The following is a 24,137-nucleotide window of genomic DNA, read 5'->3' on the forward strand; positions in this document are numbered from 1 at the left end:
TTTGTTTTGGAGGTGTTCAGAACAAGGTTAAGGGTAGAGAAAGCTTTGCTGTAGAGCATTTAACACAGACTATTGTCGCCAGGAAATGTCCCGCCATCACAGGATCCTTCTGAGCCTGTGTAGAGACCTGATTTAAAACAGAAAAGCAGGCTGATTTAGTATAATTAACATTTCGTTGCTGATAGTATGGATCGTTGAATTTAAAATATATATATATATTATTATTTTTTTAAATGGTTTATCCTTATTATCCACCTGTACAGTAGGTGGTGGAATGCACACATAATTGTTGCAAACGCCATTATACCAAAGAAGAAGACTTATCTCGATGGGCAATTCCAAAGCGGAAGTGGACCATTGAGACTGGAGAGAGAAAAGGAGAGAGAAAAGGAGGGAGGGGAGAGGAAACGTTACATGCTGAAGAGCGGCAGGTTGGGTTGACTCGACCCATACATTTCACATTTACAATCATTTCTAATACATTTATTTTGCAGATAGTTGTTGGAGTTAGAACAACATATAAGCTATATCGCAGTTGTTTATTGACTGAAAACAAGGAGTTGATTGTATCAGGGTGAGTTGCTAGCCAGCTAGTAGCTAACTAGCTCCAAGCGCGACAGCAGCATCCGCACCGAAGCACTACGTTAGCAAGCCATCATTGGTCGCACACGCACATCGGAGCCGTGCAGCCTCCGTGCGCGAGGGAATATTCTGGTTATATTGGCAACAATTAACCATAATCAGAGACCTCCAGGTAAGTGGGTAGGGTACCAGCGGTTTCACGGATTGACTGACCCTTGTCCGGTGGGCGTGCCTTGTGTGTTGGTCGGGAGAGAGAACAGCGACAGTCCGCAGTGATTACTGCTGCTTACTTGGTCGTCTGGCTCGGACGGTGAAAATGAAGCGCATATGCCACGATTTCATAATTCAAACTCAATTTAAGCTTTCTGAATTGCTAGCACTTAGCAATAACCCATGATAGTCGATCAGTAGTCCATTCATATTGTTGTGCTCAATTCCAGCCATTTGGTTTCATATAAGGTGTTGTCATTAGATACTCGCATCCTGGCCTGGCTGTCTGTGTGGGGCCTCCCTAGTGAGCAGGCGCTGTTATCTCCATCAGCACTCGCTCTGTGCACAGCAGGGGGACTGAAAGCTAGTCGCTAGCCTCATCAACTGTCTGACAATAACCTACCAGATGACGTTATTCTTCAGGGCATATTAAAGGACATGGCTATTATTTGAATTGTCTGTGTGATTTAACTCCTCTGATGTGTCTCTGATAGGATGAGTGGTGATGAGATGAACCCCGCAGCAGTGGCCCAGGCAGTAGAGGACGTACAGGGAGATGACCGCTGGATGTCCCAGGTTAGTCTACCGTACTGCTAGCCCTGGATTTTGATTCTCAGTTCTATTACACATAAGAGTTATTGGACGAAGGCCTCTTCTGTACGGGGAGTTTTTTTAAGAGCCCTACGCTTGGTCTGAACATTAACACATCGCTTGCGGTATGATTTCGGAAAAATAAGGACCTTATCTTTCATATCCCCAAGAAATCATTTTCAAAAAACAAAAGGTTAAATTGATACACACCTTTTTATAGAGTTATTGTTCCCACATGGCCATATTTCCATGTTGCTGCGCTAGATTATGGAAGACTGAGTTTCTATCTGCGTCTCGAACACCTGTGTGTAAACCAGAAGACGACGCCGCAAACATAATGCTGGGGGATATGGCCATAATGCTGGGGGATATTTTTTACTTCAAAAAAAAAAGTATATACTTATGGCTGATTTATGAGATGCAGTATGTTGTTTTTTTTACAGTTTTTTTCTAAGTTTTGTTGCACAGTTCATTTTAAACAGTCAGGAATAATCTAATGAATTCAGTGCTTGTAAAATTATATATAGGCTAAATACACTGCTCAAAAAAATAAAGGGAACACTTAAACAACTCAATGTAACTCCAAGTCAATCACACTTCTGTGAAATCAAACTGTCCACTTAGGAAGCAACACTGATTGACAATAAATTTCACATGCTGTTGTGCAAATGGAATAGACAACAGGTGGAAATTATAGGCAATTAGCAAGACACCCCCAATAAAGGAGTGGTTCTGCAGGTGGTGACCACAGACCACTTCTCAGTTCCTATGCTTCCTGGCTGATGTTTTGGTCACTTTTGAATGCTGGCGGTGCTTTCACTCTAGTGGTAGCATGAGACGGAGTCTACAACCCACACAAGTGGCTCAGGTAGTGCAGCTCATCCAGGATGGCACATCAATGCGAACTGTGGCAAGAAGGTTTGCTGTGTCTGTCAGCGTAGTGTCCAGAGCATGGAGGCGCTACCAGGAGACAGGCCAGTACATCAGGAGACGTGGAGGAGGCCGTAGGAGGGCAACAACCCAGCAGCAGGACCGCTACCTCCGCCTTTGTGCAAGGAGGAGCAGGAGGAGCACTGCCAGAGCCCTGCAAAATGACCTCCAGCAGGCCACAAATGTGCATGTGTCTGCTGAAACGGTCAGAAACAGACTCCATGAGGGTGGTATGAGGGCCCGACGTCCACAGGTGGGGGTTGTGCTTACAGCCCAACACCGTGCAGGACGTTTGGCATTTGCCAGAGAACACCAAGATTGGCAAATTTGCCACTGGTGCCCTGTGCTCTTCACAGATGAAAGCAGGTTCACACTGAGCACATGTGACAGACGTGACAGAGTCTGGAGACGCCGTGGAGAACGTTCTGCTGCCTGCAACATCCTCCAGCATGACCGGTTTGGCGGTGGGTCAGTCATGGTGTGGGGTGGCATTTCTTTGGGGGACCGCACAGCCCTCCATGTGCTCGCCAGAGGTAGCCTGACTGCCATTAGGTACCGAGATGAGATCCTCAGACCCCTTGTGAGACCATATGCTGGTGCGGTTGGCCCTGGGTTCCTCCTACTGCAAGACAATGCTAGACCTCATGTGGCTGGAGTGTGTCAGCAGTTCCTGCAAGAGGAAGGCATTGATGCTATGGACTGGCCTGCCCGTTCCCCAGACCTGAATCCAATTGAGCACATCTGGGGGGACATGTCTCGCTCCATCCACCAACGCCACGTTGCACCACAGACTGTCCAGGAGTTGGCGGATGCTTTAGTCCAGGTCTGGGAGGAGATCCCTCAGGAGACCATCCGCCACCTCATCAGGAGCATGCCCAGGCGTTGTAGGGAGGTCATACAGGCACGTGGAGGCCACACACTACTGAGCCTCATTTTGACTTGTTTTAAGGACATTACATCAAAGTTGGATCAGCCTGTAGTGTGGTTTTCCACTTTAATTTTGAGTGTGACTCCAAATCCAGACCTCCATGGGTTGATAAATTGATTTCCATTGATTATTTTTGTGTGATTTTGTTGTCAGCACATTCAACTATGTAAAGAAAAAAGTATTTAAAAAGATGATTTCATTCATTCAGATCTAGGATGTGTTATTTTAGTGTTCCCTATATTTTTTTGAGCAGTATATAAGCCTTCCACAACAATAAGACTCACTAATGATGTAATAATTTGTTTAACCAGGCTTTCAAGTCTATAACAAATGTTATTTTATTTTTTAAAATATTTAACCAGAACTATGCACATCCACTAACAATGGCCAACTTCTGGAAGCAGGAATCATTCTAGAACATTAACACAGGTCTCATAAATCTCTTAGCACAAGCCTGTGTGCTAGTGAGTAGCAAGCTAATCTTATATACTTAACAAAAATATAAATGCAACAATTTAAAGATTTTACTGAGTTACAGTTCATATAAGGAAATCAGTCAATTGAAATAAATTAATCAGGCCCTAATCTATGGATTTCACATAACTGGGAATACAGATATGCATCTTTTGGTCACAGATACCGTGAAAAAAAGTAGGGGTGTGGATCAGACAAGCAGTCAGTATCTGGTGTGACCACCATTTGCCTCATGCAGTGCGACACATCTCCTTTGCATAGAGTTGATCAGGCTGTTGATTGTGGCCTGTGGAATGTTGTCCCACTCTTCTTCAATGGTTGTGTGAAGTTGCTGAATATTGGCGGGACACGCTTTCGTATACGTCCGTCCCGAGCATCCCAAACATGTTGAATGGGTGGCATGTCTGGTGAGTATGCAGGCCATTAAAGAATTGGTACATTTTCAGCTTCCAGAAATGTTGTACAGATTCTTGTGACATGGGGCCGTGCATTATCATGCTGAAACATGAGGTAATGGCGGCGGATGAATGGCATGACAATGTGCATCAGGATATCATTACGGTATCTCTGTGCATTCAAATTGCCATTGATAAAATGTGATTGTGTTCATTGTTCATAGCTTATGCCTGCCCATATCATAACCCCACCGCCACCATGGGGCACTCTGTTCACAACGTTGACATACGCAAACCATTTACCCACACGACACCATACATGTGGTCTGCAGTTGTGAGGCTGGTTGAAGGTACTGCCACATTTTTGGGCTCTTTTTTTTTTATTTCAGCTCATGAAACATGTGACCAACACTACATGTTGTGTTTTATATTTTTGTTCCGTGTATTTAAAGTCTAGCCAACTTGGATCTATTTGCTTGCTAACGAGGCAAAACAGTTGAACTGTTATGAATACACCCTCCTGTCCGTCTCCAACGGAACAGCATGCTAGCCTGTCCACAGATGTTGAAGTCAAATGGCCTACCTGGATAAGAAGATGCTTAGTTCTCAGAATGAGAACGAGTTGCCAATTCCTGATATAAATGAGTCTTTATGCTCATTGCACAATTCTAAAACACAGACTAGACAGCTAGCACTTAAGTCTAAAATTCTGCTAGTGGTACCGCAATGCCACATGCGAAAGAAACCGAGCATTCATTTTCCACAATCTTGTTCATTGATACTTGTTTTGGTAGGGTCTGTTCTGTTCTGTATTTTGGGTATTGTTAAAAAGGTTTAGTTCTCCTCTATTACAGTAAAATAATGTCTCTAAGTGTTTCGGTGTCCATATGACACATTCTGTTGGACCAATCCTCAAATGCAAATATCGAGTTTAAACTGCTTGTTGTCAGAGAGGAACAAGTTATCTTTCATTGTTATTGTTGGGAGTGGGAGGGGCTTGGTGTCTGTGTGAGAAGGCGCGACGTCCGCTGAAGGCCCATTCTGCTAACCGCGGGCTACTAGCTACCTAGAGCTACATGGAACCCTACTAATTCCACGACTGGTCTATCGACGTCACCGCACGACGAGGCAAAAACAGACTTACCCCCATCGCGACGTCCCCCAAAGGTTAACTTGCTAGCCCTGGTCTGCCAACTGCTTGCTAGCTAACCCGGTCTGCTAACTGCTAGCATGTTTTGCCCCAGCCTACTAACTGTTAGCATCGGCCTGCTAACTGTCTGAATCGCCGTGTCCCAGTCAGCCCAACCACTCACTGGACCCATATGTTCACTTGGCTACGCATGCTTCTCTCATATCAATATGCCTCGTCCATTACTGTCCTGGTTAGTGATTACTGTCTTATTTCACTGTAGAGCCTCTAGCCCTGCTCAATATGCCTTAACCAACCATGTTACACCTCCTACATATGCGATGACATCACCTGGTTTAAACATCTCTAGAGACTATATCTCTCTCATTACTCACTGCCTAGGTTTACCTCCAATGTACTCACATCCTACCTTACCTTTGTCTGTACACTACGCCTTGAATCTATGCTATCGTGCCCAGAAACCTGCTCCTTTTACTCTCTGTTCCGAACTTGCTAGACGGCCAGTTCATATAGCCTTTAGCCGAACCCTTATCCTACTTCTCCTCTGGTGATGTGGAGGTTAATCCAGATCCTGCAGTGCCTAGCTCCACTCCCACTCCCCAGGTGCTTTCATTTGTTGACTTCTGTAACCGTAAAAGCCTTGGTTTCATGCATGTTAACATTAGAAGCCTACTCCCTAAGTTTGTTTTACTCACTGCTTTAGCACACTCTGCCAACCTGGATGTCTTAGCCGTGTCTGAATCCTGGTTTAGGAAAACCACCAAAAAACATGAAATCGCTAACTATAACATTTTCCGCCAAGATAGAATTGTCAAAGGGGGCGGTGTTGCAATCTACTGCAAAGATAGCCTGCAGAGTTCTGTGTTACTATCCAAGTCTGTACCCAAACAATTCGAGCTTCTACTTCTAAAAATGCACCTTTCCAGAAACAAGTCTCTCAAACAATTCGAGCTTCTACTTCTAAAAATGCACCTTTCCAGAAACAAGTCTCTCACTGTTGCCGCTTGCTATAGACCTCCCTCTGCCCCCAGCTGTGCCCTCGATACCATATGTGAATTGATTGCCCCCCATCTATCTTCTGAGCTCGTGCTACTAGGTGACCTAAACTGGGACATGCTTAACACCCCGGCCTTCCTACAATCTAAGCTTGATGCCCTCAATCTCACACAAATTATCAATGAACCTACCAGGTACAACCCCAAATCCGTAAACACGGGCACCCTCATAGAAGTCATCCTAACTAACTCACCCTCCAAATACACCTCTTCTGTTTTCAATCAAGATCTCAGCGATCACTGCCTCATTGCCTGCATCCGTAATGGGTCTGCGACCAAACGACCACCCCTCATCACTGTCAAACGCTCCCTAAAAACACTTCTGCGAGCAGGCCTTTCTAATCGACCTGGCCGGTGTATCCTGGAATGACATTGACCTTATCCCATCAGTAGATGCCTGGCTATTCTTTAAAAGTGCCTTCCTCACCATCTGAAATAAGCATGCCCCGCTCAAAAAATGTAGAACTAGGAATAGATATAGTCCTTGGTTCACTCCAGACCTGTCTGCCCTTGACCAGCACAAAAACATCCTGTGGCGTTCGGCATTAGCATCGAATAGCCCCCGTGATATGCAACTTTTCAGGGAAGTTAGGAACAAATATACACAGGCAGTTAGAAAAGCTAAGGCTAGCTTTTTCAAACAGAAATTTGCATCCTGTAGTACAAACTCAAAAGTTCTGGGACACTGTAAAGTCCATGGAGAATAAGAGCACCTCCTCCCAGCTGCCCACTGCTCTGAGGCTAGGAAGCACTGTTACCACCGATAAATCCACTATAACTGAGAATTTCAATAAGCATTTCTCTACGGCTGGCCATGCTTTCCACCTGGCCACCCCTACCCCGGTCAAATGCCGGCACCCTCCACAGCAACCCGCCAAAGCCCCCACCATTTCTCCTTCTCCCAAAACCAGATAGCTGATGTTCTGAAAGAACTGCAAAATCTGGACCCATACAAATCAGCCGGGCTAGACAATCTGGACAGACTCTTTCTAAAATTATCCCCCGAAATTGTTGCAACCCCTATTACTAGCCTGTTCAACCTCTCTTTTGTATCGTCTGAGATCCACAAAGATTGGAAAGCTGCAGCGGTCATCCCCTCTTCAAAGGGGGTGACACTAGACCCAAACTGCTACAGACCTATATCTATCCTACCCTGTCTTTCTAAGGTCTTCGAAGGCCAAGTTAACAAACAGATTACCAACCATTTCAAATCCCACCGTACCTTCTCCGCTATGCAATCTGGTTTCAGAGCTGGTCATGGGTGCACCTCAGCCACGCTCAAGGTCCTAAACGACATCATAACCGCCATCGATAAGAGACATTACTGTGCAGCCGTAGTCATCGACCTGGCCAAGGCTTTCGACTCTGTCAATCACCACATTTTTATTGGCAGACTCAACAGCCTTGGTTTCTCAAATGATTGCCTCGCCTGGTTTACCAACTACTTCTCTGATAGAGTTCAGTGTGTCAAATCGGAGGGCCTGTTGTCCGGACCTCTGGAAGTCTCTATGGGTGTGCCACAGGGTTCAATTCTCGGGTCGACTCTGTTCTCTGTATACATCAATGATGTTGCTCTTGAGGCTAGTGATTCTCTGATCCACCTCTACGCAGACGACACCATTCTGTATACTTCTGGCCCCTCTTTGGACACTGTGTTAACGAAGCTCATCTGGAGGTTAAATGCCATACAACTCTCCTTCCGTGGCCTCCAACTGCTTTTAAGCGCAGTTGGAGGCCACGGAAGATCACTGCCCGCACCTGCTCGATCACTGCCCGCACCTGCTCGCCCGTCCAGCATGACGGCTCTGACTTAGAATACATGGACAACTACAAATACCTGGGTGTCTGGTTAGACTGTAAACTCTCCTTCCAGACACACATTAAGCATCTCCGATCCAAAATTAAATCTAGAATCTGCTTCCTATATCGCAACAAAGCATCCTTCACTCATGCTGCCAAACATACCCTCGTAAAACTGACCATCCTACCGATCCTCGACTTCAGTGATATCATCTATAAAATAGCCTCCAACACTCTACTCAACAAACTGGATGCAGTCTATCACAGTGCCATCCGTTTTGTCACCAAAGCCCCATACACTACCCACCATTGCGACCTGTACGCTCTCGTTGGTTGGCCCTCGCTTCATAATCGTTGCCAAACCCACTGGCTACAGGTTATCTACAAGTCTCTGCTAGGTAAAGCCCCGCCTTATCTCAGCTTACTGGTCACCATAGCAGCACCCACTCGTAGCACGCGCTCCAGCAGGTATATCTCATTGGTCACCCCCCAAAGCCAATTCCTCCTTTGGTCGTCTTTCCTTCCAGTTCTCTGCTGCCAATGACTGGAACGAACTGCAAAAATCTCTGAAGCTGGAGACTCATAACTCCCTCACTAGCTTTAAGCACCAGCTGTCAGAGCAGTTCACAGATCACTGCACCTGTACATAGCCCATCTGTAAACAGCCCATCTATCTACCTACCTCATCCCCATACTGTATTTATTTATTTATCTTGCTCCTTTGCACCCCAGTATCTCTACTTGCACATTCATCTACTTGCACATTCATCTTCTGCACATCTACCATTCCAGTGTTTAATTGCTATATTATAATTACTTCGCCACCATGGCCTATTTATTGCCTTAACTTACCTCATTTGCACTCACTGTATATAGACTTTTTGTTTTCTTTTGTTCTACTGTATTATTGACTATGTTTTGTTTATTCCATGTGTAACTCATTTGTTGTATGTGTCGAATTGCTATGCTTTATCTTGGCCAGGTCGCAGTTGTAAATGAGAACTTGTTCTCAACTAGCCTACCTGGTTAAATAAAGGTAAAATAAAAAAATGGAAGGTACACAGTGGGAGGGGCTTGGTGTCTGTGTGAGATGGGAGGTACATTTTTTTTTAAGCATGTTGATTCTTGTGATACAGGCATTTGGAACATTGTGCTAAAACAAATTAATTTGATATATCGCCCAGCCCTACACAAACCTGTTGTTACTGAAAAATACTGTCAGCTGTAACTGTTAAAACAGTGTACAGTAAGTTTGCATTTGAAATGATTTTGATTTGATATGAAAGTAGAGGGATTTATGTTTCTAGAATTACCGCAATTGAGAATTGTTTCACGTTTTAGATGGAGTTTTTGGCTATCAGAGCCAGTTCACCTTTAAACAGAAGATGGAAGGTCCTTGGACTATAACGAGTTAGGCTCCTTTAATCAATTATTGGGCTACCCTAATGCCTCTCTCACTACATCACACCTGAACACCAAGTCATACTGTCCTGTCAGCAACTGACCCGGAGGTCACTGATGGTTGGTAATACATGGGTGTAGAGAGCATAACTTGGGGAACCCTGCTCTTTCTGAGCAAAAAAATTATCTATATCGGTGCATCACTAATACAAATATTACATTTTTTTGCCAATTCCGATATCTGATTTTTCTTGCAAAAAAAAAACCTGATACCGATATTTACAATTTTAGTTGCCTTTTTAAGCGTTCTTGTACAGTTAAATAGTTAACACGCACACGGACGCAGATTTCTTTCTACAGCTTTGACAGTGCTACTGTATCTTTTTAGACACGCAAAAACCCAAACGGCGTTCCATAGTATGTATGTCGTGAAGCTAATAGCAGTGACGCTATTATTGTGTAACTCCGGTAGGGCAACATCCGAAAAATAGCGCACTTGGTCATTTGTACTGGTGCTCGACCAGTCGGTGAAAGCCAACATCACCCATGACAGAGAACGGCTGATTGTCAAGGGGAATGAATTCCATTATCTTGGCTTTAATGGATTTTGCCTTTGAGTTGCCTCGCTGAAATTGTCTTACTCTTTCAAATGACTGCTCGATGTTGGTATTTTTAGCTAATATCAGCCAATTCCGATATGTTCACCAATTATATTGTGCTTCCCTAATTTTTATTATTATTATTGTTGGGCGTAAGACTGTAAAAATACCAGCAAATCTGTTCCAGAGTATTCCCACACATAATAGAGATACTGTATGTGATCATATACAAATGTAAGCAAGGTTTGAAATGAATGTTTTAATTCGGATATTATATCTGTTTGGGCCTCTTGCAGTCAATCTGCAGTCTACAAATTATTTGTAGTTATAGTCTGGCCCCCTGACCATCCCCTCTAATGTTTTTCCCCACGGCTGAATGTAGTTGGTGAACCCTAGCATAGAGGAAACCTAACATGGCTGAATGTAGTTGGTGAACCCTAGCATAGAGGAAACCTAACATGGCTGAATGTAGTTGGTAAACCCTAGCATAGAGGAAACCTAACATGGCTGAAACAACAGAGTCATGACCCTCCTATGTTCATCTCTATCTCCACCATTGTATAATGTTATCTTGTTGTGTAGTAGTGTCTGCCTGGTGATGACGACATGTGTTTGTGCAGCACACACGGTTTGTTCAGGAGTGTAAGGACGCGGAGCCGGAAGTGCTGTTTATAGGAGACTCCATGGTGCAGCTAATGCAGCAGTACGAGGTGAGAGAGGACAGCTGCCTGTGTATACATACTGTGTTATATCACTTAGAATCCTGTGTGTGTTCACCTCACTGCATGTGTTAGTTGTTTTTCTTTGTGCTATGACCCTGGTGTTTTTCATAACTACAACTAAGTTAAAATAAATTAAACAAAAACAGTCAGTTTGGACACACCTACTCATTCAAGGGGTTTTCTTTATTTTTACTACATTGTAGAATAATAGTGAAGACATCAAAACTATGAAATGACACATGGAATCATGTAGTAAGCAAAAAAGTGTTAAACAAATCAAAATATATTTTACATTCTTCAAAGTAGCCACCCTTTGCCTTGAGAGCTTTGCACACTCTTGGTATTCTCTCAACCAGCTTCATTAGGTAGTCACCTGGAATGCATTTCAATTAACTGGTGTGCCTTGTTAAAAGTTCATTTGTGGAATTTCTTTCCTTAATGCGTTTGAGCCAATCAGTTGTGTGACAAGGTAGCCCTATTTGGTAAAAGACCAAGACCATATTATGGCAAGAATCTGGATAATCTGGAAAATTTCAAGATTCTTCAGGTGCAGTCACAAAAGCCATCAAGCGCTATAATGAAACTGGCTCTCATGAGGACCGCCATAGGAAAGGAAGACCCAGAGTTACCTCTGCTGCAGAGGATATGTTCATTAGAGTTAAATGCACCTCAGATTGCAGCCCAAATAAATGCTTCACAGAGTTCAAGTAACAGATACATCTCAACATCAACTATTCAAAGGAGACTGCATGAATCAGGCCTTCATGGTCGAATTGCTGCAAAGAAACCACCACTAAAGGACACCAATAAGAAGAAGATACTTGCTTGGGTCAAGAAACACGAGCAATGGACATTAGATGGGTGGAAAACTATACTTTGGTCCAAATTTGAGATTTTTGGTTCCAACCGCCGTGTCTTTGTGAGATGCAGAGTAGGTGAACGGATGATCTCCACATGTGTGGTTCCCACCGTGAAGCATGGAGGAGGAGGTGTGATGGTGCTCTACTGGTGACACTAGGGATTTATTTAGAATTCAAGACACACTTAACCAGCATAGCTACAATAGCGTTCTGCAGCGATATGCCATCCCATCTGGTTTTCACTTACTGGGACTATCATTTGTTTTTCCACAGGAGAATGACCCAACACACCTCCAGGCTGTGTAAGGGGTATTTGACCAAGAAGGAAGGTGATGGAGTGCAGCATCAGATGACCTGACCATAACTCAATTTAGATGGTTTGGATTAAGTTGAACCACATAGTGAAGGAAAGCAGCCAACAAGTGCTGAGCATACTCCAAGACTGTTGGAAAAGCATTCCATGTGAAGCTGGTTGAGAGAATGCCAGGAGTGTGCAAAGCTGTCATAAAGGCAATGGGTGGCTACTCTGAAGAATCTAAAATATATTTGGATTTGTTCCAACACTTAAATATTTTTTTTTTTTTTTAAGTTTTATTACTACATGATTCCATGTGTTAGTTCATAGTTTTGATGTCTTCACTATTATTCTACAATGTAAAAAATAAAGAAGAACCCTTGAATGGCCGGCTGGGATGTCCTTGTCCCATCGCACTCTAGCGACTCCTGTGGTGGTCCGGGAACATGCACGCTGACACGGTCGCCAGGTGTACAGTGTTTCCTCCAACACATTGGTGCGACTGGCTTCCGGGTTAAGAGGGCATTTTATCAAGAAGCAGTGCGGCTTGGTTGAGTCGTGTTTCAGAGGACGCACGGCTCACGACTTTTGCCTCTCCCGAGTCCGTTCAGGAGTTGCAGCGATGAGGCAAGACTAACTACCAATTTGGATACCATGAAATTGGGGAGAAAAACGTAAAATGTGAGCTCTATGGCAAAATGTGCAGAATTGCAGGAAATTCACTTTAAAACTGCAAACATTTCTCCTACACTGCCAGGATGGGGGCTTCTAAAATGTTCTCTAAAATTCAGACTGGCTGACCAAACCTATAGCCACACCCTTTTTGTTCCAGAAAAAACCCTGTGTGTGTCCACAGATCTGGCGGGAGCTTTTCTCTCCACTGCACGCGCTGAACTTTGGAATCGGGGGAGACACCACCTGTAATGTGCTGTGGAGGCTGCAGAATGGAGAACTGGACAACATCAGGCCCAAGGTGAGATTCAACTGGGCCAGCACAGGCCCTGAGAGGGAAAAGGGCACAGCACAGGCCCTGAGAGGGAAAAGGGCACAGCACAGGCCCTGAGAGGGAAAAGGGCACAGCACAGGCCCTGAGAGGGAAAAGGGCACAGCACAGGCCCTGAGAGGGAAAAGGGCACAGCACAGGCCCTGAGAGGGAAAAGGGCACAGCACAGGTGGACAGTTTTGGTCCTGTAATGCTTTTCATCCAGATCAGAACACCTAATCAATACCTCGTTGGTCCCCTCCAGGTGACGGTGGTGTGGGTAGGAACCAACAATCACGAGCACTCAGCTGAGCAAGTTGCAGGGGGAATCCTTGCCATTGCACAGCTGCTCACCTCCCGTCTTCCTAAGACTAAGGTTGTTGTTCTGGTAAGTGAAGGTTTTCATTTTTTTGTCTACAGTGTATCTGGAGTATAACATTTCAATCTCATGCAGTGTTTGCATTCAGAAAGTTTGCATTATCACCTCGGTGTCAATACTATATGAGCATGTATATTAGAATCAGGGTTGGGCTCAATTCAGAATTTAATTGAGGATGCTTCATATATTCAATTTTTTTTCGATTTTGTTGAATTGATACAGGATACAGATATGCAATTTGAGTGTGAATTTAAGGAAATAATTGATTTCAGTGAAATTCAATGAAATTAAAATGCAATTTCTATTGGAGTCATATTTGAATATACATATTTTACATAACATCAAACATGTTGTTATATAAATGCATATAAAATATTGTTGAAACAATAGATTTTCAGGGCAAACTCTTAAAATGAATAATCGAGCAAAACATTTACATTTGAGTCATTTAGCAGACGCTCTTATCCAGAGCGACGTACAGCAGTGATTTCATGCATTTAAAAAAATATATATTTTTGTTATATACACTTCCGTTCAAAAGTTTGGTGTCACTTAGAAATGTCCTTGTTTTTGCAAGAAAAACACTTTTTGTTCATTTAAAATATTATATTGATCAGAAATACAGTGCAGACATTAATGTTGTAAAGATTTTTAATGGAATATCTACATAGGCGTACAGAGGCCCATTATCAGCAACCATCACTCCTGTGTTCCAATGGCACGTTGTGTTAGCTAATCCAGGTTGATCATTTTAAAAGGCTAATTGATCATTAGAAAACCCTTTTTTCCAATTATGTTAGCACAGCTGAAAACTGTTGTCCTGATTTTGAAGAAGCAATAAAACTGGCCTTCTTTAGACTAGTGGAGTATTTGGAGCATCACCATTTGTGGGTTCGATTACAGGCTCAAAATAGCCAGACACAAAGAACTTTCTTCTGAAACTCGTCAGTCTATTCTTGTTCTGAGAAATGATGGCTATTCCATGTGAGAAATTGCCAAGAAACTGAAGATCTCATACAACGCTGTGTACTACTCCCTTCACAGGACAGTGCAAACTGGCTCTGAATTCTGAATTGTGCCCAACCCTGATTTAGGATGTATGCGTTTACAGATGTTTGTCCTTTTAGTAACTAACCCCTTCTGTCTGTACATCTCAGGGTCTGTTGGCGCGGGGAGATGGGCCCAACCCGCTGCGGGAGAAGAACGCGGCGGTGAATGGCTTCCTGCGCTCCTGGCTGCCGCGGCTGGGCCAGGCCCAGTTCCTGGACGTGGGGGTGGGATTTGTGCACTCTGACGGGACCATCTCCACACGGGACATGTTTGATTTCCTGCACCTGACGGCGGCGGGCTACCGGGCCATCGCCAAGCCCCTCAGTGACCTGCTGCTGCAGATACTGGATGAGACGCCTGAGGAGAAGAGGGCCTCACTGGTCTGAGGGCCACACACCTACACAGCCAGGGACATGCTTCACTGACTCACTCCTTCTGTTGGGGAGTAGCTGGAAGTTTCCCCTAACCATTATTCCAGGATCTGGTCCTAGATCTGTGGTTTAGGGGTGACTTCTACCTGGAGTCTCTACTGGGAACAGGGGAGGGGGGATAGTCAGGGGTGAGGCATGCTCCTGTCTGGGGAAGGGGTCAGATCAAGATATGTCACTCACATGAGGGGGCTGGGCCAAGCAGAGAGAATGGGCACTCTCATGTGAGTGGATCTGAAACTGCAGGAGGGAGAGTGCATGGGATCATGTGCATGTGTGCGGGGTGACTGTGTGGCGAGAGTCAACAACTTCCAGAGAGAGATAGATAGATAGATAGATATATATATATACGTACATGCTGTAGCAGCAACAGTAGCACTTGCGGTCAGAGAGATCTGATAGTGGGAGAATAGAGAGAGAGAGGGGGGACATTTCTGAAGTACACCTGCACAAGCATTATAGAGAGGCCAATGGCACACATGCATAGTCCCCAAAAGAAACACACAGACACTGTAGTAGACTGTAAAAGGTCAGTTTTGCCATATGAAATGTAAAGTAGCTTCCTACTCGGTCACAGCTTAGCTGCACAGTAATAAGCACTTCTATGCGTTCTCTCTCAGAAATCAGTTTGAGTTGGCTCCATATGCCCTAAGCTCTTAATCTCCATCTGAGGACCAACTGCGAAATCTTCTCTCCTCCCCCTCTCTCTGCTTTGATACACACACACAGCGGTGAAGTCAAGCTATCTTCCCATAACAGCCTTCTGCCATACACACACTGTCAGACACTGTCTCTCTTACACATAGAAAAAAACTGTGTAACTAAAATCCCTGCGCTTTCTCTCTCTCTCCTGCTCACTCTCTCGCCGCTCTTCATTTCTGTCCTTATTTTGTCTTGTGTAGTATACAGAACCCCCACCCAGCCCTGGCCACACTACCACCTGCCTCCTAACACATGACATTGTCGCAGGACGACTTAAACAGTAGCATCATGATAAAGCTATTGACACACAACATTGATTGAATTACTAGTCTACTACACTAAAAACCAACCACAGGTCACATAGAGAATGTCATGTGTTTGACCTTTCAACCCTGTTTCCTGGTGCAGTTGAACTGAAGTGGTTAGAGGTCTTCTTGCTGAGCATCGACTGCTCTCATGTTATAACTGTCTACACGTATTCTTCTTGCGCTCTGTTGATCTACATTCTGTATAAGCGTGTGTGTGTGTGAACATAGCTGGAGGTTAGAAGTGTGTATGTCACTTATGTTTGAGTCTGTGCATTGGTTGTATGACTGTTTAGAAATGGCCCATTTGTATATAATACATATATATGTGTGTGTGTGTGTGTGTGTGTGTGTGTGTGAAGCTTGGATAGATGGCCTTGTGTTGCGAATGTGGCAGTGTTTGTAAGAGAATGACCATTAGTGAGCATCTGTATTTGGTGCAAACCGTGCACTATATCTGGCTTATTGTCACATGCTGAAAAGACGCCGCATTCCAATAAAGGACCATGGATGTACATCATTTGTGGTGTTGCTTCATTTCAGTTGTATTTAAGGTGTAAATGTGGAGAAAAGGTATAATATCATCAAGGTCTGTGATTAACAGATTAGTATCTGTGATTGTCACTGCATAATTAACTTGCAGGAGTCCCATTTAACCTCTAGAGGGAGCTCTTATGTGCGCTCTCTCCAAGTGGGACAGACCTCTTACTGTCAATGGGACAGTCACTGATGGCTTGTGTCAGTAAATTACTTCCTTTCCAAGGCTATTGGATAGGAAGCGTCAAGCAAACGCTTGCACAATTTGTGGTAAAACTGTTACGAAGGTAAGTAAATCTGGTAATTATCAGTGATATTGTGAGGGAGAGAAGAGGGTTGTCTTGAATAAACCCCCTCCCTTATCCCTGGCTGACAATTACGAGTTACCTGTCGGATATCTCTGCTTCTATGGTGTGGTGGTAGATTGAATCATTTATGATGAAACAGTTACTAAGGCTCACAACACAAATTGTAAAAAATAGAGGATAAAGGTAGTCAAGTTGAAGAAATAAATTAAATAGCTTGTTGCCAAAACTATTATATTGATGTCCATTAATGCACATCAGCAATAGAACGAGGATTCACTTTGACTAGAAGTTAATAATACCATTCAGATTACTGCAACAATAGGAAGACATCCATTTCTGTTTTACTGTAACTAATAAATTGCTATGGCTAACCTGGTACTTGGAAGTCACTCCTCTGTCCCCTCACCACTGAAAGAAGAGGGGAGGAAGGTCAATGAGATATGGAGCATTATACAGTAGTCTGAGGTAAGACGGGACGTATAGGCTGTTGGTCAATTTCTTCAACACGATCAGGTCTATATTATCAAGCATACATTAGTAATGGAAAGGAAACAGACTTTGTTTTAAGTATTAAAATACTCCTTTTAGTAATACAATTGTAGGCAGAAGTTGATACAGAGTACAGTATAACAGTATATGATAGTTTCTCCCCAAGTTCTGCAGAATGTCCAAGACATCCTGTAACTCATACAGCCTCCCCAGTCCCCCTTACGTAACTTTCCCTAGCAACAACATTTTAATAAATCTAACCTCACCCTGACAGCAGGAACAATCTTATCAGCAAGTAAAAACTCAAGTGGGTTTGACCGAAACTTGACCTTTCATCACAAGTATAGAGTCATAACAATGTGAACGAGTGTAAGCATCTTCTGACAGGTGGCTGGTTTCATCAGGTCTGTTGCAGCCTTGTGTTCTCAGAAAACCAGATAACCACGGTGGGATCCAGACAGGAGGAGTCTGAATGTAGACGCCTTCAGATAGTGTCTGAAGGCCACAACACTCAAAACAGGTTTTAACACACACACAGAGGTCTCCTGAAGAGGAGACCTTACAGTTGATCATAACATCATTTATTAACCCTTTAAAAGGTATAAGGCCTTGGTTTAACCTTATTCGAGGCCTATGACAAAGCAGTGATACCAAGAAAACATATCCATGTTTCCACATCATCACCATGTTTAGACCCATGTACAGTTCAACACAACTCCCAGGGTACAGGGGGTATTGAGAGGTGGTGAGGGGAAACGAGAGGCAGAAGGTCAAGATGAGAAGAAGACAGAGGGAGGAGCATCCATTCACCAAGGAGGAGAGTAGTGTTTCAGATCTAGTCAGTGGTCCCTGAGGAGTACCATATTACATTAATGGTCCCTATTTAGCCAATCAATACTGTGTGTCAGACAGACTATGCCCGTGGCAAAACACATCTATGTTGCATGGTACAGTACACACTGGTGGGATAGGCCAATCACACAGGACAGATTAAATAGAAAAGGATCCAGCATACTTAGTGGGGTCCAGAATGATTGGATCCCTTGATAAAGATGAGCAAAAAAGACAGTAAAATAATGAATACAAATACTGAGTATACAAAACATTAAGAACAGATGCTCTTTCCATGACAGACTGACCAGGTGAATCCAGGTGAAAGCTATGACCCCTTATTGATGTCACCTGTGAAATTCACATCAATCAGTGTAGATGAAGGGGAGGAGACAGGTTAAAGAAGGAGTTTAAAGCCTTGAGACAATTGAGACATGGATTGTTTGTGTGCCATTCAGAGCGTGAATGGGCAAGACAAAATATTTATGTGCCTTTGAACAGGGTATGGTAGGAGGTGCCAGGTGCAACAATTTGTGTCAAGAACTACAACGCTGCAGGGTTTTTAACACAACAGTTTCCTGTGTGTATCAAGAATGATCCACCACCCAAAGGAAATCCAGCCAACTTAATTGTGGGAAGCATTTGAGTCAACATGGGCCAGCATCCGTGTGGAACGCTTTCAACACCTTGTAGAGTCCATACCCCACGTATTGAGGCTGTTCTGAGGGCAAAAGGGGTGGGGGGTGCAACTCAAAATCAGGAAGGTGTTCCTAATGTTTGGTATGCTAAAAAAAATAGAACACAAAAAAAATATTAATCCTAATACAATTTCTCAAAGAAAGAGATTTTAAGTCATTTTAAAAATCTAAAAATATCTATCAGTCAAAAGGATTGGATCTCCTGTTTTCAATACGCCAGCACCCTCACCTTGCGAGGATTACGACACTGAGCCTTTTTCTAAAATGCTAAACAAAATCTCTTTCTCTGGGCAATTGTACTAGAATAAAATAAACATTTCCATTTATTTAATAGAATACAATATAGCTCAGTATTTGTAATATTCATTTCATACGGTCTTTTTTGTTTATCTTTATCAAGAGATCCAATAATTCCAGACCCCACTGTAGGAACTTATCGGCAGTGGCCCCTGGAAATAAATATTGTGTGCACACTGGCCAGCTATTCGATTAGGCTGTCAAGAGAGACTACCATGAACTGAAATGGCAAAGAATGAATGTGCCAACTGAATGCATGCCGGTACTCATCAACCCACCAGAAAGAAAACCCATTGACCCAAAAGGAAAGATTACTGTTTATGGGACAGGAGGGACAAGGTTTGCAACATGTTGCTATGTGGGATAAGGGATGCACTGCTCTGGCTGAGTTACAGCATGCCTCCAGTTTACTGCTTATGGGGACGTATAGTTAGCTGTATGTCCTGTGCCAGCGCAGCAATATCTTATCTGCTACAGTAGAACTGTCTTATCACACACTCCTAGTCTATGACTGCACACACACACACGCATTGTCTGAGGCATCATCAATGACTGGACACACACATGCTCGCACGCACTCACACACACACACACACACACACACACACACACACACACACACACACACACACACACACACACACACACACACACACACACACACACACACACACACACACACACACACACACACACACACACACACAGAGAGCTTTACTGAGAGCAAACTGGGGGTAGAGCCAGTCCACATGGTGTAGTGGCCAATAGGTTTATACAATCAATAGAGTTGGACTACCCTCAGCAGGGTCTCAGCAGGGTCGAACACAACAGGATGCTCTCGTTTTTTTGTGACAAGACTTCTGCTTATGGACGTTAACGTATACCTCACTGTTAACAAGGCAACAGTCCATCTTAACTCCTCCTCCACATTTACTGGATTGGCTGAACAGTGCAGAAGAGAATCTCACCCAAAACTTTTTCTCTCGTCAGGAACAGAAAGAAGAAACGAAGCTCAGGCGTTTCTTTTACGCCTTAGGGTTTTAGAGTCAATGATCTAATGGCCCTTTGATGGCTTTATGGGTGACACACACAGTAGCAATCACAATCACACGGTGTTGCAATCTACTGCAGAGATAGCCTGCAGAGTTCTGTTCTACTATCCAGGTCTGCACCCAAACAATTTGAACTTCTACTTTTAAAAATCCATCTCTCCAAAAACAAGTCTCTCACCGTTGCCGCCTGCTATAGACCACCCTCTGCCCCCAGCTGTGCTCTGGATACCATATGTGAACTGATTGCCCCCCATCTATCTTCAGAGCTCGTGCTGCTAGGTGACCTAAACTGTGACATACTTAACACCCCGGCCTTCCTACAATCTAAGCTTGATGCCCTCAATCTCACACAAATTATCAATGAACCTACCAGGTACAACCCCAATGCCGTAAACACGGGCACCCTCATAGATATCATCCTAACCAACTTGCCCTCTAAATACACCTCTGCTGTTTTCAACCAAGATCTCAGCGATCACTGCCTCATTGCCTGCATCCGTCATGGGTCAGCGGTCAAACAACCTCCACTCATCACTATCAAACGCTCCCTGAAACACTTCAGCGAGTAGGCCTTTCTAATCGACCTGGCCCGGGTATCCTGGAAGGATATCGACCTCATCCCGTCAGCAGAGGATGCCTGGTTATTTTTTTTAAATGCCTTCCTCGCCATCTTAAATAAGCATGCCCCATTCAAGAAATTTAGAACCAGGAACAGATATAGCCCTTGGTTCTCTCCAGACCTGACTGCCCTTAACCAACACAAAACCATCCTGTGGCGTTCTGCATTAGCATCGAACAGCCCCCGTGAAATGCAACTTTTTAGGGAAGTTAGAAACCAATATACACAGGCAGTTAGAAAAGCCAAGGCTAGCTTTTTCAAGCAGAAATTTGCTTCCTGCAACACAAACTCAAAAAAGTTCTGGGATATTGTAAAGTCCATGGAGAATAAGAGCACCTCCTCCCAGCTGCCCACTGCACTGAGGATAGGAAACTCTGTCACCACCGATAAATCCACTATAATTGAGAATTTCAATAAGCATTTTACTACAGCTGGCCACGCTTTCCACCTGGCCACCCCTACCCCGGTCAACAGCACTGCACCCCCCACAGCAACTCACCCAAGCCTTCCTCATTTCTCCTTCTCCCAAATCCAGTCAGCTGATATTCTGAAAGAGCTGCAAAGTCTGGACCCCCACAAATCAGCCGGGCTAGACAATCTGGACCCTTTCTTTCTAAAATGATCTGCCGAAATTGTTGCAACCCCTATTACTAGCCTGTTCAACCTCTCTTTCGTGTCGTCTGAGATTCCCAAAGATTGGAAAGCAGCTGCGGTCATCCCCCTCTTTAAAGGGGGGGATACTCTTGACCCAAACTGCTACAGACCTATATCTATCCTACCCTGCCTTTCTAAGGTCTTCGAAAGCCAAGTTAACAAACAGATCACCGACCATTTCGAATCCCACCGTACCTTCTCTGCTATGCAATCTGGTTTCAGAGCTGGTCATGGGTGCACCTCAGCCACGCTCAAGGTCCTAAATGATATCTTAACCGCCATCGATAAGAAACAGTACTGTGCAGCCGTATTCATTGACCTGGCCAAAGCTTTCGACTCTGTCAATCACCACATCCTCATCGGCAGACTCAACAGCCTTGGTTTCTCAAATGATTGCCTCGACTGGTTCACCAACTACTTCTCCGACAGAGTTCAGTGTGTCAAATCTGAGGGCCTGTTGTCCGGGCCTCTGGCAGTCTCTATGGGGGTGCCACAGGGTTCAATTCTTGGGCCGACTCTCTTCTCTGTATATATCAATGATGTCGCTCTTGCTGCTGGTGAGTCTCTGATCCACCTCTACGCAGACGACACCATTCTGTATACTTCTGGCCCATCTTTGGACACTGTGTTAACAACCCTCCAGACGAGCTTCAATGCCATACAACTCTCCTTCCGTGGCCTACAACTGCTCTTAAATACAAGTAAAACTAAATGCATGCTCTTCAACCGATCACTGCCTGCACCTGCTAGCCCATCTATCATCACTACTCTGGACGGCTCTGACTTAGAATATGTGGACAACTACAAATACCTAGGTGCCTGGTTAGACTGTAAACTCTCCTTCCAGACTCACATAAAACATCTCCAATCCAAAGTTAAACCTAGAATTGGCTTCCTATTTCGCAACAAAGCATCCTTCACTCATGCTGCCAAACATACCCTCGTAAAACTGACCATCTTACCGATCCTCAACTTTGGCGATGTCATTTACAAAATAGTCTGCAACACCTTACTCAACAAATTGGATGCAGTCTATCACAGTGCCATCCGTTTTTTTCACCAAAGCCCAATATACTACCCACCACTGCGACCTGTACTCTCTCGTTGGCTGGCCCTCGCTTCATACTCGTCGCCAAACCCACTGGCTCCAGGTCATCTACAAGACCCTGCTAGGTAAAGCCCCGCCTTATCTCAGCTCACTGGTCACCATAGCTGCACCCACCCGTAGCATGCGTTCCAGCAGGTATATCTCACTTGTCACCCCCAAAGCCAATTCCTCCTTTGGCCGCCTCTCCTTCCAATTCTCTGCTGCCAATGACTGGAACGAACTACAAAAATCTCTGAAATTGGAAACACTTATCTCCCTCACTAGCTTTAAGCACCAGCTGTCAGAGCAGCTCACATATCACTGCACCTGTACATAGCCCATCTATAAATAGCCCGAACAACTACCTCTTCCCCTACTGTATTTATTTATTTTGCTCCTTTGCACCCCAGTATTTCTACTTTGCACACTCATCTACTGTCAAATCTACCATTCCAGTGTTTTAATTGCTATATTGTATTTACTTCGCCACCATGGCCTATTTATTGCCTTTACCTCCCTTATCTCACCTCATTTGCTCACATTGTATATAGACTTATTTTTCTACTGTATTATTGACTGTATGTTTGTTTTACTCCATGTGTAACTCTGTGTTGTTATATGTGTCGAACTGCTTTGCTTTATCTTGGCCAGGTCGCAGTTGTAAATGAGAACTTGTTCTCAACTTGCCTACCTGGTTAAATAAAGGTGAAATAAAAATAAAATAAATAAAATGAAAAGGCCACAGTGGACAGATAGCCACTAGTGGCTACTTCTGGTCTCATTGTCAATAGGATGATGCAAATATCAAATGATATGACAAGTTTCCTATCCAGTTGGATTACATAACCATTTACATATACTTAAACATGCTATATATGGATCTAACAAATATTCTTTATGATGACTGGTGTGATGTTCAACATTGGGGCATATAGGGATATTTAATATATCCAGTTATATATGTAAAGTATGTCATTATTAATGTTTACAATTGATGTACTTAGATTGCACGTGCCAGAAACACATTGTCGAAGTCTTTCCAGAAAAAGACTTCAACATTCAGATGACTGATAGTAACCTCAGTTCCTGCACCGTATGGTGGTAACATTAGGTAAACCCAGTAACCCACACATGTACATGTTTGCCTGTTTGCTCATAAAAGTGTACTTTGTAAAAAAACATCTCCCCTCCTCTTCCTTCTTAGTTTCTGACCCTTGGACGTGCTCCTACAGTTGGATTGAGGGGCTGAGGTCCATGCCCGAGACAGCACACACACACATCTGATCAGGGACCATACCCATTTACATTTACGTAATTTAGCAGACGCTCTTATCAAGAGCGACTTACAAATTGGTGCATTCACCTTATGATATCCAGTGGAACAACCACTTTACAATAGTGCATCTATATCTTTTTGGGGGGAGGGTTAGAAGGATTACTTAATCCTAACCCAGATATTCCTTAAAGAGGTGGGGTTTCAGGTGTCTCCGGAAGGTGGTGATTGACTCCGCTGTCCTGGCGTCGTGAGGGAGCTTGTTCCACCATTGGGGTGCCAGAGCAGCGAACAGTTTTGACTGGGCTGAGTGGGAACTGTGCTTCCGCAGAGGTAGGGAGGCGAGCAGGCCAGAGGTGGATGAACGCAGTGCCCTTGTTTGGGTGTAGGGCCTGATCAGAGCCTGAAGGTACGGAGGTGCCGTTCCCCTCACAGCTCCGTAGGCAAGCACCAT

General features: G+C 44.0%; 1 protein-coding gene across 3 annotated transcripts; it reads left to right on the forward strand.

Moving 5' to 3' along the window:
• Positions 1-111: 111 nt before the first annotated feature.
• Positions 112-16,355, forward strand: LOC115154480 (platelet-activating factor acetylhydrolase IB subunit beta-like). 3 transcript variants are annotated; one of them, XM_029700748.1, is made up of 6 exons: positions 112-431; positions 1,287-1,368; positions 10,736-10,825; positions 12,849-12,965; positions 13,240-13,362; positions 14,511-16,355. In XM_029700748.1, exons 1-6 carry the CDS (start codon positions 415-417, stop codon positions 14,787-14,789), a joined length of 708 nt encoding a protein of 235 aa, XP_029556608.1. In that variant the 5' UTR covers positions 112-414; the 3' UTR covers positions 14,790-16,355. The 3 variants fall into 3 exon arrangements, with proteins under 3 accessions (XP_029556608.1, XP_029556609.1, XP_029556610.1); XM_029700749.1 differs by having other exon boundaries at positions 113-754; XM_029700750.1 differs by lacking the exon at positions 112-431 and having other exon boundaries at positions 1,285-1,368; positions 10,698-10,825.
• Positions 16,356-24,137: the final 7,782 nt, after the last annotated feature.

Source organism: Salmo trutta, chromosome 19, assembly GCF_901001165.1.
Source record: "Salmo trutta chromosome 19, fSalTru1.1, whole genome shotgun sequence".
Classification (NCBI taxonomy): domain Eukaryota; kingdom Metazoa; phylum Chordata; class Actinopteri; order Salmoniformes; family Salmonidae; genus Salmo; species Salmo trutta.